This window comes from Lasiosphaeria miniovina (genome assembly GCF_030549165.1).
Source record: "Lasiosphaeria miniovina strain SMH2392-1A chromosome Unknown B0T26scaffold_2, whole genome shotgun sequence".
Taxonomy (NCBI): domain Eukaryota; kingdom Fungi; phylum Ascomycota; class Sordariomycetes; order Sordariales; family Lasiosphaeriaceae; genus Lasiosphaeria; species Lasiosphaeria miniovina.
Genome location: NW_026848221.1, coordinates 680,675 through 693,594, shown reverse-complemented (window position 1 = coordinate 693,594; position 12,920 = coordinate 680,675). Strand labels below are relative to the sequence as shown.

The 12,920-nt window shown below is 55.2% G+C and overlaps 3 protein-coding genes across 3 annotated transcripts; 1 reads left to right on the top strand and 2 right to left on the bottom strand.

The window, feature by feature from the left end:
* Positions 1 to 1,981: 1,981 nt before the first annotated feature.
* Positions 1,982 to 3,129, top strand: B0T26DRAFT_737758 (metalloprotease MEP1-like protein; the record flags this gene model as incomplete). Its single annotated transcript, XM_060443498.1, has 6 exons — positions 1,982 to 2,239; positions 2,296 to 2,522; positions 2,578 to 2,706; positions 2,770 to 2,898; positions 2,963 to 3,001; positions 3,057 to 3,129. The coding sequence occupies 6 exons, from the start codon at positions 1,982 to 1,984 to the stop codon at positions 3,127 to 3,129; spliced, it is 855 nt and encodes a 284-aa protein (XP_060299756.1).
* A 2,123-nt stretch (positions 3,130 to 5,252) lies between these two features.
* B0T26DRAFT_692199 (uncharacterized protein) lies at positions 5,253 to 7,507 on the bottom strand. The gene is made up of 2 exons (XM_060441157.1): positions 6,723 to 7,507; positions 5,253 to 6,634 (listed from the first exon to the last, which is right to left on the bottom strand). The coding sequence occupies exons 1-2, from the start codon at positions 7,199 to 7,201 to the stop codon at positions 5,596 to 5,598; spliced, it is 1,518 nt and encodes a 505-aa protein (XP_060299755.1). The 5' UTR covers positions 7,202 to 7,507; the 3' UTR covers positions 5,253 to 5,595.
* A 510-nt stretch (positions 7,508 to 8,017) lies between these two features.
* On the bottom strand, positions 8,018 to 11,288 carry B0T26DRAFT_799042 (uncharacterized protein; the record flags this gene model as incomplete). Its single annotated transcript, XM_060446965.1, has 8 exons — positions 8,018 to 8,575; positions 8,643 to 8,790; positions 8,897 to 8,963; positions 9,030 to 9,225; positions 9,625 to 10,064; positions 10,221 to 10,479; positions 10,605 to 11,006; positions 11,091 to 11,288. The coding sequence occupies 8 exons, from the start codon at positions 11,286 to 11,288 to the stop codon at positions 8,018 to 8,020; spliced, it is 2,268 nt and encodes a 755-aa protein (XP_060299754.1).
* Between the last annotated feature and the right edge of the window lie 1,632 nt (positions 11,289 to 12,920).

The following is a 12,920-nucleotide window of genomic DNA, read 5'->3' as shown; positions in this document are numbered from 1 at the left end:
CCATATGTTTGTCGTTGAGGGTTGGAGTGGTTGAAAGCGGAAGAGAGAAAAGTTGAGAACCAAGAAATGACTTACCCCTCGTCTCTCACAGCCAATTTGGGGGCTTCGCTTACGTTACTGCTAGCGCCCTGCTTTCAAGACTATTTTCTAATGTCGCCAACGGTTACTCCTTCTCGTTCAAGACCAGTGCCGCATAAAGCCAAGGCGAGATGGAGGCTAGGCGCACCCACTCCGCGCAGGTCCCGAGGCATCTCTCGGCTTGTGGGGAGTCAGTTGACGCCAAGCTCTGAAAGTCCTGTTCAGATCTGGAGGGTTCTGAGACCCTGGTGAGATAACGCCCATGGTCCATCATTCTCTTTCCTCTCAGGTTTGCATCATTGGCTCATATTTGATTTCTCTGTCATTCGCCTCCACCATCTGTGGCGTTTGGTTAGTTGCCACTCCCACTCACACAGGACCGAGAATCCTTTTGCTGAAGTTGGGTTGTGGCTGGTTGGCGACGTGATTGGTCCGCCGGCAGGGTCTCGCATCCCGCTTGTAGTCAAACCCCCGTGTCATAATGTTATCTCTGCGATCCCCGGCACTTGCCCCTGGCCCCGGACAATTAGTAAATAAGCACCCCATACTAGTTCTCGATCTGGAGAGCGGAGCGACCCGCGGTCGCCCCAACCTTTTCAGTTCCTGGCCGACTCTCGCAACACTCCATCTGCCCTTTATCTTCCCCTCAATTTTATCTTCCCCTCAATCCCGCCCCTGCAGCAGGCGTGTGATGCAAGCTGTATGGAAGGCGGGACGTCTTCTAGAAGAAAATCCCTCAGATCGGGTGTATCGGCATTTGGCCCCTCGAGTTCAGTTCCTGCATCGCGGGTTGTTGACAAGTGCGTCAACTAATTGTGAATTTGACGTTGTAATCAATTCAGTCATCACCCCCACTGCGTCACTAATGCGGCGTCGAGTTGGAGGGCAGAGTCCGCGCCGGCCGCCCCAACCCACACACCACGCTGAACAGCACTATGCTGAACAGCACCATGCTGAACAGCTTCTGATAGCACGGACATGGTGGCCCAAGATCGCCAATGCTCTCTCGTCCAGGGTCGCAACAGCCGGCAAACGCCTGCCTAAAAACCGCTGGGCGGCTCTTGGCGGCTCTTGGCGCGCGCTTGGCAATGGAGCGCGGCCGCACAGCTCCTTATCTGGCCTGGGAGCTGCCCGAACGGGGAGGTCGCATGCGAGTGCCGTGCCACTGTAGCCAACTACTCCCGGTGTAGCCAACTACTCCCGGGCTACCCTACCTACTATTAGTCGAGAACTAGTCCAGATAGCACGTAGCCAGTCCAACTACCGGGAAGCGAGCCTCTCCAGACTCCACTCTTGGCCTCCAGCCTTTGCCAGTTGCCACCACAATGTCACGCATTAGACTCTACAACTACTCGGTACGCATGCCACGTCGAGCCTAGGCCCCCGACCTTAGGCAGATTCTGTTGTTGTATGGGCACACTCCGAGGAGCATGTGGCTGGCCATGCCACGGGGGGCGAGGGTTAGGCGGCCTATGAGGTCTGTTTGCATCTCCATCTAGAGCTTTTACCCCCAACAAAGACCTGCCTCGTCTTCACATCTACCCGCGGTCTATCCCGCAGCTAGAGCCACAACCGGCCGGCCTAGCAGCGGATCGGGAAGGAAGCTGAGGCCTGGCCTTGGTGTAACCCATAGCATCACATCATTGCTCAGGACGTCACTTTGCCCGAGAGACCTAGAGGAGGTGATGATGGACCTTCCAGAAACTGTCGGGACGCCGACGTGGCAGACTGGGTGATATCAGCTTGGTTATAGCATAAAAGGGGCCCTGTACCGTCGTCCTTTGTTGCCGTGGAATCAGACACGTCGATCTCCTGGAATCCCTCAGCCTGTGGTGCAGCAAATAGATTGCATCTTCATCTATCTCACCCGTCTTTGTCGATTGATCTGTGCGACCTGCCCAACATGTGGTTCCAGAACCTTGCTCTGTCGGCTCTGCTGGCCGCCCCAGCCCTCGCAGCTGTCGCCGTCGAAGCCAGGCCGGCGCTCACGGCCTTCAGCTGCGGCACGCGGGAGCCGACCGAGTCCGAGTTCAGGCTCGCGTCTATCCTCGCGGCCCACGAGGAGGCCCAGGGCAACCTCACTGCCCGTGCCACCATCAACATTGATGTCTACGTCCATGTTGTGGCCTCGTCGACATCCCTGAGCGGCGGATACCTGACTGTGAGTTTCTCCAATACTGACCGGGAGACAGTCTCAGGGGCTTACCAAACATACAGCAAGCGTCCGTCAACAGCCAGATCTCCACCCTGAACACGGCCTATGCTCCCCACGACATTGCCTTTGTGCTCAAGGGCACCGACTGGACTGTCAACTCCAACTGGGCGAGCGACGGCAACGGCTATGAGCTCACCATGAAGAAGGCGCTCCGCAAGGGCACCTACAAGACGCTCAACCTGTATTTCCTCAAGGATATGGGCTCCAACCTCGGATATTGCTACTTCCCGTAAGACTCCTCGCTGTTTCTTGGAAGGTGATCTGGTGCTGACCGACGGACACAGCACCACCGTCACGACCGGATCCAACAACTACTACCTGGACGGCTGCACTATTCTCTACACGACTGTCCCTGGCGGCTCGCTTGCCAACTACAACCTGGGACACACCGCCACCCACGAGATTGGCCATTGGTAAGCACCCGTGAATTTTCTCTGGCAGAGAGAAGAAAGCTGACTAACGGTGATCAACCACAGGTTCGGTCTTTACCACACCTTCCAGGGTGGTTGCACGGGCAGCGGCGACTACATTGCCGACACCCCCGCGCAGGCCAGCGCCTCGAGTGGCTGCCCGACTGGCCGTGATTCGTGCCCCTCGCAAGCTGGGTATGCCCCCTTTCCTCCCTTCCACCCCCAAGCACACGGTACCGAACTCGGCTAACTTGCGCAGTGTCGACCCCATCCACAACTACATGGACTATTCCTACGAGTGGGTTTCCACCCCTGACCATAGCCCTACTGCTCAGTCGCTAACTCTGCCCTAGCACCTGCTACACGCAGTTCACGCCCAATCAGAAGACGCGCATGTTCACCTACTACAACACCTACCGCGCTTAGAAGAAGCCTTGTGCGTGTGTTGGCAGTGGCATTTTTATGATATATGACAATTCGTGGGGTGGATTTGAAGAAGTGAGAGAGACGGAGTGCAGGTAGTTGAGACGTGCTTGTATCTATCTAGCTTGATAATTAGAGTCAAAGGGGATTTTGCTTCATAATTGCTCTGCACATGTCTCGGCACATGTCTCAGCACATGTCTCGTTTCTGTATGTTACAGCCAAGCATAAGTCTCAAAGTCTTGCCTATCGGATCCGTGCTCATTGGACTCGCACCTGTTTGGTCTGTACCGTCTCCGTGGCAAGCCAGGCTGTCATTGGACAACGGTATTATACTACCACGCACAACACGTGCGCCACGCGTGAGCTGAAAATCGCTCACAACATCAAATCCTATATAAAATACCAGCATCAGCCAAGTGGCTATAGATATGGATGGCAATCTCGACGACTCCCCACGGCCTGAGCAAGCCAGGTTTGTCATTGGCATCGACTGCGGGGCGACCTCCGCTAGTAACTACAAATCTACCCAAGGATTCTCGCAAAGCATTGTTCTGACTCCTCTTTGCAGAAATTGCCTGGGCCATTGCCACCTCCTCTCGCCGCTCATGTCCCGACATCAGAGCACTTTCTGGTCAAAGCCGGCATATAAGTGGTTCTTCTCCCTCAGCGGACAACCTCGCTGCCTCTCTGCACGAATTGGCTCGCGCTACTGTCTCGGACATCGAGGACTACCATGGATTCAGCCCATACCATCCAGCACCATCGCTGCAGGATGCCGCCATCAAGTTTGGCATCGCACTTACTGCCGAAGGCAGCGAAGAAGTCTGTGTCGACGTCATCGAGCGTCATGGCGACGAAAGCAGCCGCCATCACAACCGCGTGGCGTGGGGGGTCGCGGCCGACATCGTCGTGACACATCCTGCGGTGAATTGCTTCTCTGAAATTACCCTATTGACCACATCACGTTTCTGATCTCCCTTGAAAGCAGCAGACGGCGGATGATGCAGCCAAGGCCCATTTAGTCGAGGCAGTAACCGCAGCCTTTGCTGCACGGCTGCACGTCGGCAGCGTTTCTCTCGCAAGCAACCTGGAAGCGTGCGCGCAGTACACGGTTGACGCCGCTGCGGAGCATGACACGTCAGGGGACGGTTATAACATGTTGACACAGGGAGAGTGCTTTGTTGTGGTCGATGCCGGGGAGAGCGCTGTGGTAGGTGGCACACCAGTCAGTCCGAGATCATCAGAGGGGGGCTGATTCAGGGAATATTTCCAGACTGCAGCAGCATTCCAGGCTAATCTAGACGCCACGGTGCCCTCACCCCATCGGCCGCACGCCTCGCAGGTGACGGCTGCAGCTGGTGAGAGCCCCTTTTCCCCGTAGTAGTTGGTTGGTGTATTATTTCTAACAAGATACGGCGAAAAGAATCCAGGTCTGGCTCGGCACTGATCGACAACGAGTTTCTCACAATTGTGCAGACGCGGCTTTCTCCGGAAGACTACGCGAAGCTGTGTAGCATGGGCGGAAGAGAGCCCGGGACTCGGCGCGACAACGGTCTGCGCCGACTTCTGCAGCAGTTCGCTGTCTTCAAAGACGAGTTCGCCGGCTTCGAGGCAACCCACCTATTTCCTGGCGCCTGGATCGATTTACCCCGGGGGATTGGCGAAGAGGACCGCCTAGACCAGGGAGTCAGGCAGGGCCGTCTTCTCATTACCGGGTATGATAGCCATGTTGATTGATGACCGGGATTACATGTTGACGTTAACTCGACAGCAACTGCATGGAGAATGTGTTTAGAGGCACCCTGGAAGGGCTGTTCGATATAGTCCGCCGACAGCTCGAGCAGCTCGATGACAGGGGGCTGAAAGCGACGGTTTGTTCAACACCCCATCCATCCAAGCACTATTTATTTTTTGCCCAGATTTCCGCTCCCTTCTCTCTTTGCACTGTACCTCAACCGATTGACCCGATTGACCAACTTGACCGCGCAGAAGCTGTTCATGTACGGTGGGCTCTCCGACAGCCAGTACATCGTCAGTCAAGTGCAGAGTCTGTGTGCATCTCGCGCAGACCTTGAACATTTTGTCGGGAGCAAAAGGCAAGTTCGAAGTTCTTAATTTAGCACTGTTCATGGGATGCTAATTGTGTGGTAATAACCCGACCTAACTAAATGACGGGCGACTAGCTCGGCCGCTGCTAGCATCGGTGCCGCAGCCCTGGGCCTACGAGGGGCCGTCACGTCCGGATCGAGTTTCCAGTGCACATGATTACCATAATAGTCTGCGGAGAGTCTGACATGCCCTAGAAATATCTCCATCATGCCGAGTGCCTTTCGGCGAGGCAAGTTTCTGTAGCCCAGAGCCAAACACACTTTATTGCGTATCGAAGTTAAATGCTAATCAGAGTTAAGAACGCGCACACTGTATCCCTTCACCGAGGCTTTTTTTGTGTACATACACATACTCGCAATTACGGTGAGAACGGGACTCCGTACGTCAGTTCTGACGGGATTCCGGGCGGCGGCTCTGACGGGAAGTCGGCCGACAGTTCTGCCAAATACTCGGGCGACAGTACTGACGAGGAGTCGCTCCACAGGCTAGCAGTGGAGCTGGCGTCCCAAGCACTAACCCCGACCCTGCGCCGCAAGCCCCTGACAAACTTGCCCCTTCGCTCGACGAACCAGCCGGCCCTGCTCAACTGCACCTGTTGGACTGCCAAATTCCATGCCTCCTCATCCCTAGAATCACCGGTCTCAAATTCGCGCAGGCTCGCCCACGGGTCATCGGGATCCTCCTTATCATCATCCGCGAGATTGGATTGGGTGATGATGAAGTGCTCTCCACGATTCCCAGGCTTATGCCATTCCAACAGCTTAGCCATAATGAGGCTGTAGCACGTGTTGCGCTCCATCCACAGGTCGGCGAGCTGCAGGTGGTGCATCTCGCGTGGGCTGAGCAGGATATTGCTGTCGATGTCCGGCATCAGCTGTATTAACAGGTGGTCGAGGCCGCAGGGCAGGAACGTCGCGAGAATGTTGACGTGTGATGACAGCGGGAAGATGGCCACGTAGGAAAGCGACTTGATTGTGGGCGGGATCAGGCGAGGCGTGCCTGGGGGCGCCTCGCTGTCGCATCCAAGGAGGCCTGGCAGGATCGAGGGCGGCCGTCGCAGAAAGAATTCGTACGTTCTATATACGGGAGTGAACGAGCCCTCGTTTAGAAGAAGGTGGGTCCAGGGGCGGATGGTGAACAGCTTGCTGGCGGGCGCCGTCTGGGAGGCAGGTGAAGAAGCATCAGCTGCCCCTTGCTTTGGCGAGGAAGACGTGGCGGCATTCAGCTGCGCACGGGTCGCCGCGGGCCGCGCCAGCGACAAGATGTTCACCGTGTTCATGTCAAAGGTCCAGGCATCACCTTCCCAAACGGCCCTCGACAGCAGGCTGCCGAGCGTGTCGGGCATTGCGATCACGATGAAGGTGCGCGGATCCACGACGCCAAACACCAAGTCCCACCTGAGGCGCCTCTCTCAGTACAAGCCCATTTCGGGTCATGGTCATATACACACGCGTGCTCAACGTTGAACAGAAGAGGAATGCTTACAGCCAGTCGTAGCTTATTTTGGCCTCGAGGCTAGAAGACGCCGCATAGCCGTCGAGCTCGCTCGCAGAAACCAAAGCCAGAGGACTCTTGCCCAAGTCACGGACGATCAGGGTCAGCGAGTCGACGTGGCGGGCGAGGTCATGATGGCGCAGAAAGCACAGCAGCGGGAAGTTTTCGAGGCGATCGTCAACGTCTGGGGGGGGCTCGGCGATCATGCCTAGAAACTCGACGACCCACACGACGTGGCTGAAAAGAATGGGCAGGGCAATGTCGCGCCAGCGCTTGGAGACGAGTGACATGTTCTTCAGCGGCGTCTCGGCGCGTTGCAGCATTTCGTACGCCGGCTGGTCGTGCAAGCGGGTGTGGGACGGCGGCTTAGGCGTGCAGCTGAGGATGCCACGCATCAGCTCCACTGGTAGAATGTCGATAATTGATCCCACGGCCGTGGTCTCGGCCTGCAACTCGATCTTGGACTCCATTGCGAGCGAGGCTAGCGGTTGGGAATATGATGATGTGGGGGGTTGTTTGGTGGGAACTGGGTTCTCTTTTTTTTCGACCTTTCCGGATGATGATGCTATTGCGTCGACGAGGAGAGCGCGCCAGACGAGTGGAGACCAGAAATCCCGGGGGCCAGAAACCTCTAGTTACGCTAATTATTTATCGCGAAGCTGAATGGGAGCAGAAACAAGGCTGACTGAACTGGCCTAGCTAGATGGCCGAACCCAGGGATCAATGGATGGCTGCCTTCAAATGGCTAGGTGGTCAGTGAAGGCTGAAGATGCCATGTCAAACTTCGTGTTCCGTTCCGAGTTGGGGGGGAGAGCCCCGCACAGATAGGTGGGTATATGGGTAAGGTGAGTTTGTGGGTGTAGAGCATTGGGTCAGAAAGTTCCGGTAAGCGCCATGTATAATTACGCTGGAATTTCAGATTACATTTGGGTGGTATACCTGGGTAAGGAATCGCGCCTTGGGTGCTAGCGCCAGGTACGGCTCATCCATGTCGAAGTAAAGCAGCCAAACGCCACCCTCATAGACGCTGCCCGGAGGCCCCTGCATGGCGACCTTCTAGAAGAACATATTAGTCTCACTAACGTAGACGTCTATGTGTGGGTGCGGGTTAGCAACCAGCTGCTGCATCTCGGTCAGAATTCGATAGGTGCGCATGGCCGATGGTTGCGATCGAGGCCAACGAAAGCCCGCGCTGCTCCTGATGGTACCGCAACGCGGCCTGCAACTCTACAAACGTGTCGCCCTCATGTGCATGCGCCTTGCGAGGTGGGAACTCGTCTTGGTCACTACTTCGGGCGTCGCTTCGGTCTGCGACTCAGTGAAGCGGCCATAGCCTTCTCGCGCGGCAAATGGTTGCTGATATTCCCTCCGAGGGGCGGCCGCCGGGCCGCCGATATAGCGTCCACCATGGCCTGCTCAAGCGACGTCGGTTTGAACTTGTAACCGTTGGTGAGGAAAGACAGCTTGGCGCGTCCAGTGAAGCTACTGTTGTGACCAAGATCGAACGAATCAACGACAATGCCGTCGCGAAGAAACTGCTCACACATTTTCGACGGTTGGTGGTCTTGATCCGAGCTCGTGTCGCTGCCGTCTGAAATACACAGGATACGCTTCTTGGCATTTGGAAATGTCTCCGCGTACTCTTGTAAGTGGTTGTGGGCAAGTGCCAGCGCGTCCCATAGTGCAGTGTCACCATCGCCGTTCAGCTCCAGCACCGTCGACCCGAAATTCTTCACATCGTGCGTCAGCCGCTGCGCCACGTGTGCCTTGGTGCTATAGGTAATGAGCTCCATGTGCATCGAGTACTTGTACGCGAGGATCTCATCGACGAAATGGCCGAAAATCTGCTTGAGAAGACAGCCGTGACCGAGCGGGGTCCCCCCGCTCGGGATTGTATGGCTCAGCACGGACTTTGAGTACTGGCGGCTGGTAGAATCCGGTCCGGATGCCGAGAGACGGCATACCGCCACTAATACCGGCATCAACCTTGACAGTTTGGGGCCGGTCCTCGTAATTCACGCAGAACGGCTCATCGCCAAGCCTGCCGGTGCATAATTGACTGTTGAGAACATCTGAGAGCTTATTCGCCCATTTTTAACACCGAAATCCGTTAGCAACTTGGCATGTCTTGCCGTGTAGACAATCCCTAATTACGGCTGACTTACATGGCCATCCATGTACCAAATACAAAGTTGTCGCCGACGTCCCTGCCCGAATGAGATAACCGGAAATCTGGCCAAGTCGGGGAAACATTTGTTTCGGCCAGGTACCGCCATACCTTGAACAGAATAGACCTACCGTAACTGTAGGGTCTCTCTTTACCCAGTACGAAAAGGCAGGCGCCTGATTGTCTTCGCCTCTGTAAACCTTGATGAGGCAGAATTCCGGATTTGAGCTTGAGCTGGCACCTCGTCGACCATTTCCACTGGCTGAGAGGCCGGGGCCGGGATTTGGAAGTATGATCCGCATATTCGCGCCCCGGGAAATCTTGAGACTGGAGAAGGGTTTATTGGAGGCCTCCAGAACCTTTCCTCCAATAACCGAAAGAGAGAAGGTGGGATAAAGGCCGCGGAGTTTGCGGAAAACTAATTCGTACACCTTTGCTAGTGGTAAATCTACCGGTGCACTCAAGTTCAATTCGGATTGGGGAGTTTGTAATGTGAACGTGATGTGTGAGTTGGTGCTTGGATTAGATCGGGGTCCCGATGTAGCAAAGGTTTCCAATATATCGGTCCCGTCTCCCCACAATTAGACCTGCCGCAACTTTAGTTAGTTAAGGGTGAGATTGGTCTCCCCGAGCACCGACCTAGGACCGGGAAATTAATCCATTGTCGATGCGCAACCATTCGCGGATTGCGGAGTGCTCATAGGTGTGCCCATCCGCAGTGCTGACAGGGTCCGAGAACAATTCCTGCGTCATGGGGCAGCGCAATTCCTGTGGTACGCCAAGGTCGAGTGCAGTCGAAATAAATTTCATGCTGGTATCAGACTCATACTTCTCGCCCGACAAAGCAACGGGGAGCGGACTGCCATCCTTCCAGGTCCAGGGAGCCAACTTTTCAGAGTCTTTGACGCAACAAGCCCGATACAAGAGAAGCTTAGCGAGCTGAGCTTTGTAATTCAAAAGTTGTGCAATGGCAATCCGCAGCCCCTTTGCAGCTTTTGCACTGGCCTCCTGTTGTAACCTTGCAGCTCTAGAGGCGGGCTCCCGCGCGGCGGCTTCAAGCCGCCTCATGTGAATCCTCAGCTCCGCGAGCTTGAGCCTCGCCACATTGAATACTAGGTTAGTGGAAACTTCCATCCGCAGCCTGTGGTCTCCTGAAGTGACACGAACTGTCATGATAATATCTTCAATCGATTCGTGGGCAAAGAAAACCCTCTCGCACTCGCTCAAGGTGCCGTAATCCGATCCGTCAAAGTGAATATCTCTCAGAAGCATCATGTCCTCGTCTATGATCTACTTTGAAGACTCTCCCATCTCAGAGTCACTTTCGCCGAGCCGCTGTTGAGTCGTCATGCTCCTGCTGTAGTCTAGGCAGACCATGATGATCTCATCGGGCGCTTCGTTGGAGCTGTGGCACGTGGGGGGAACGGCCAAATCACCCTCAAAGATGGCAGTGCCATCGCCGGTGCGCCTCACAAGGATGGGCTTAAGAAGGTGCTCAGCCATTGCAACGTCGACGGTGCACTCGCCCCTGCGCGTCGGCCGGAACATGAGAGAGTCACGGCCCGGGTCGCCGCCACATCCCTAGGGCCCCAGGTACACAGCCAGAAGCCCATCCTAGTCCAGAGTCAAGCTGTTGCTAGCCGCGTAGCCAATAGCGCCGGCCGTCCGACCAATAATTTCGCCAATTCGGCGTCTGTTCAACAGACGCCGAATTGTGTCGCCTGCAGGAGGTCACTCAAATCTCTGCCTGTAATCATCCCGCTCTCGTTGCCGTTGTCCTTGTACTTGTAGTTGGCGTAGAGGACATCCATGTCAAACACGATGTTCTCCGAGACGAGGCCGCCACCTAGCAGAGCGGCACGCTTACTGCGGCCATCGAACAGATTCGGCGTCTTCGAAAACAAGGCCTTGTTGAGCTCGGCATCGCTGAACTGTATGAGTCGTGCCCACACGGCGTTGAAGCAACCCAGCTCCACCAGCCCAATGCTCGTGTTGACGGGGAACTGGATTAGCTCAGCTGCCTCATAGTTGCGTAACTTTACGGCCTTCATGGCTTCCATGTAGGGGAGCATGGCCTCGTCAGTGGAATCTAGCTCGAGCTCCTGGGCCTTGCACCACAGTATGCCAAGGAAAAGACGGGAGCCTTACAAAGTCCGGCTGGGGATTTGGGCGACAGTGGAAGTCGACATGACCTTGGTGACGAGGCCGTGGCAGGCCTGGATGAGCGCTGCACACTCTTCGGCCCCGGGGATTCTGCCTTCCAGGATGATATGCATAGCACGGATGGCGGGAGGGAACTTGGTGAGAATGTGCAGCACGTGCAGCACACTATCATGGCGGCTGCGTGTGTTGACCAGATGGCTGAAGACCCATAGGCTAGATAGGAACATTGCCATACCTCGCTCGGTCTGGGGGTTTGTCGGCAGCTCCCAGTGGCTTTCATTCAAGTAAATCCCATCCAATCCCAGTCTCGCCTGTGGTGCCGACGAAGTCCCGACTTGGCGTGCAACAGCGTAAAGGGTCAGGACGCCATCCGTGACTAGGCCCGTGAGACCGAGCTCCTCGATAGATAGCTCGGGGAATCTTGTTTTAATTAGCGACTCGGCAGTATGTTGGTCCAGTACAGAGATGAGAGACTTATTGGCGGCATCAGCCTCGTCATTGTTGCCGTCATGGTGAATTGGGTGACGGCTCGAAGAGCAAATCGAAACAATAGCGGGTGACGAGCATATAGTATTCGCATGCCCTCCATCTCCAATCTTTGCGGCTCTATGGGGTCGAGCTCTAAAGAAGACGAGCTTTTTACTATTAACAGTAAAGTCAAATTTTATGCCGTATACGGCCTCGACGGCTACCAGAATGGCGGTTTTGTTGGAATCACAGCTGATCGAGAATAGCTCGATAATATTCCGCGAATGTATGATCAGAACATGATTTGAATTGTTCAAATTCTGTGGGTCGGCCTTCAAGACATGGCCTGCCTGAATGGCCCTCGCCAAGGAGCAGTTGCATTCCTCATGGTCAGTGGCCTTTTCAACAGCAGAACTGTCGTGGAGACCGAGATGCTCAGCACTCGCCGGCGGACCTCGCGGAGAGTTGTCTTTTTGGAAAAGACCACTGGGAGCACAGGAATACTATCGATATTCTTTGTGCTCTTTGCGAGAGAGGGGGGTCAAGACTCTGATCTCAATGCTGTCATTGCGGCTATTCATCGGGTCGTACTGGAGGGTTGATGACACAGGTACCATTGTCTCAGCCTCGGATGCATCACTATTAATAGAGGTAGAAGGGGTGTGCAGTTCGACGGTAAAGACATTCTCTCGGTCGGGATGGAGAACAAGGCTGCCGACAGAATCTTCCGGGTCTAGCAGCAGACCGGTGGGGGAGTTGAGACGCAGATTAAGAAGCCAACTACCGATCTTCATACCACATCTGTCCAGACGACGAGCGATTTCGCCTCGAAATTGCCCGGCCAGATTGTCGGGCGCAAAAGGCACCAAGAGTCTCTCGGCCGTGTCGGCAGCCGACAACACACCCTCCGATCTAGGTGGATTAGAGCCGATGAACGTGACGTTGTATCGCTCCATCCTACCTAGCAGGGAAGGGGAAAACGGACGGTCGGGCCTTGAAGTGGTGTGATAATTTTGACGCGATTGCCTGCGACGTGCGACGACAAGGAAGTGACGACGAGGAAGTGACGACGAGGAAGTGACGACAAGGAAGTGACGACAAGGAAGTGACGACAAGGAAGTGACAGGAAGTGACGACAAGGAAGTGACAGGAAGTGACGACAAGGAAGTGACGACAGGGAAGGGTTGAAAGGTAAGTAGTGCAAGAAGTTAGATTCGGAGATTTGGGCAAGCGAACAGAGAAAAGCAGGAAGAGCTGCCCAGGCTTTGTGCGATATATAGATTAAGGTTAGCCACGAAAAAAAAAGAAGAAAAGCCAATACCCGGCGGAAGCACGAAGCACGAGTCCAACACGAAAGGTTCTCGGATCCGGCTGACTTCAACTAGCGCATC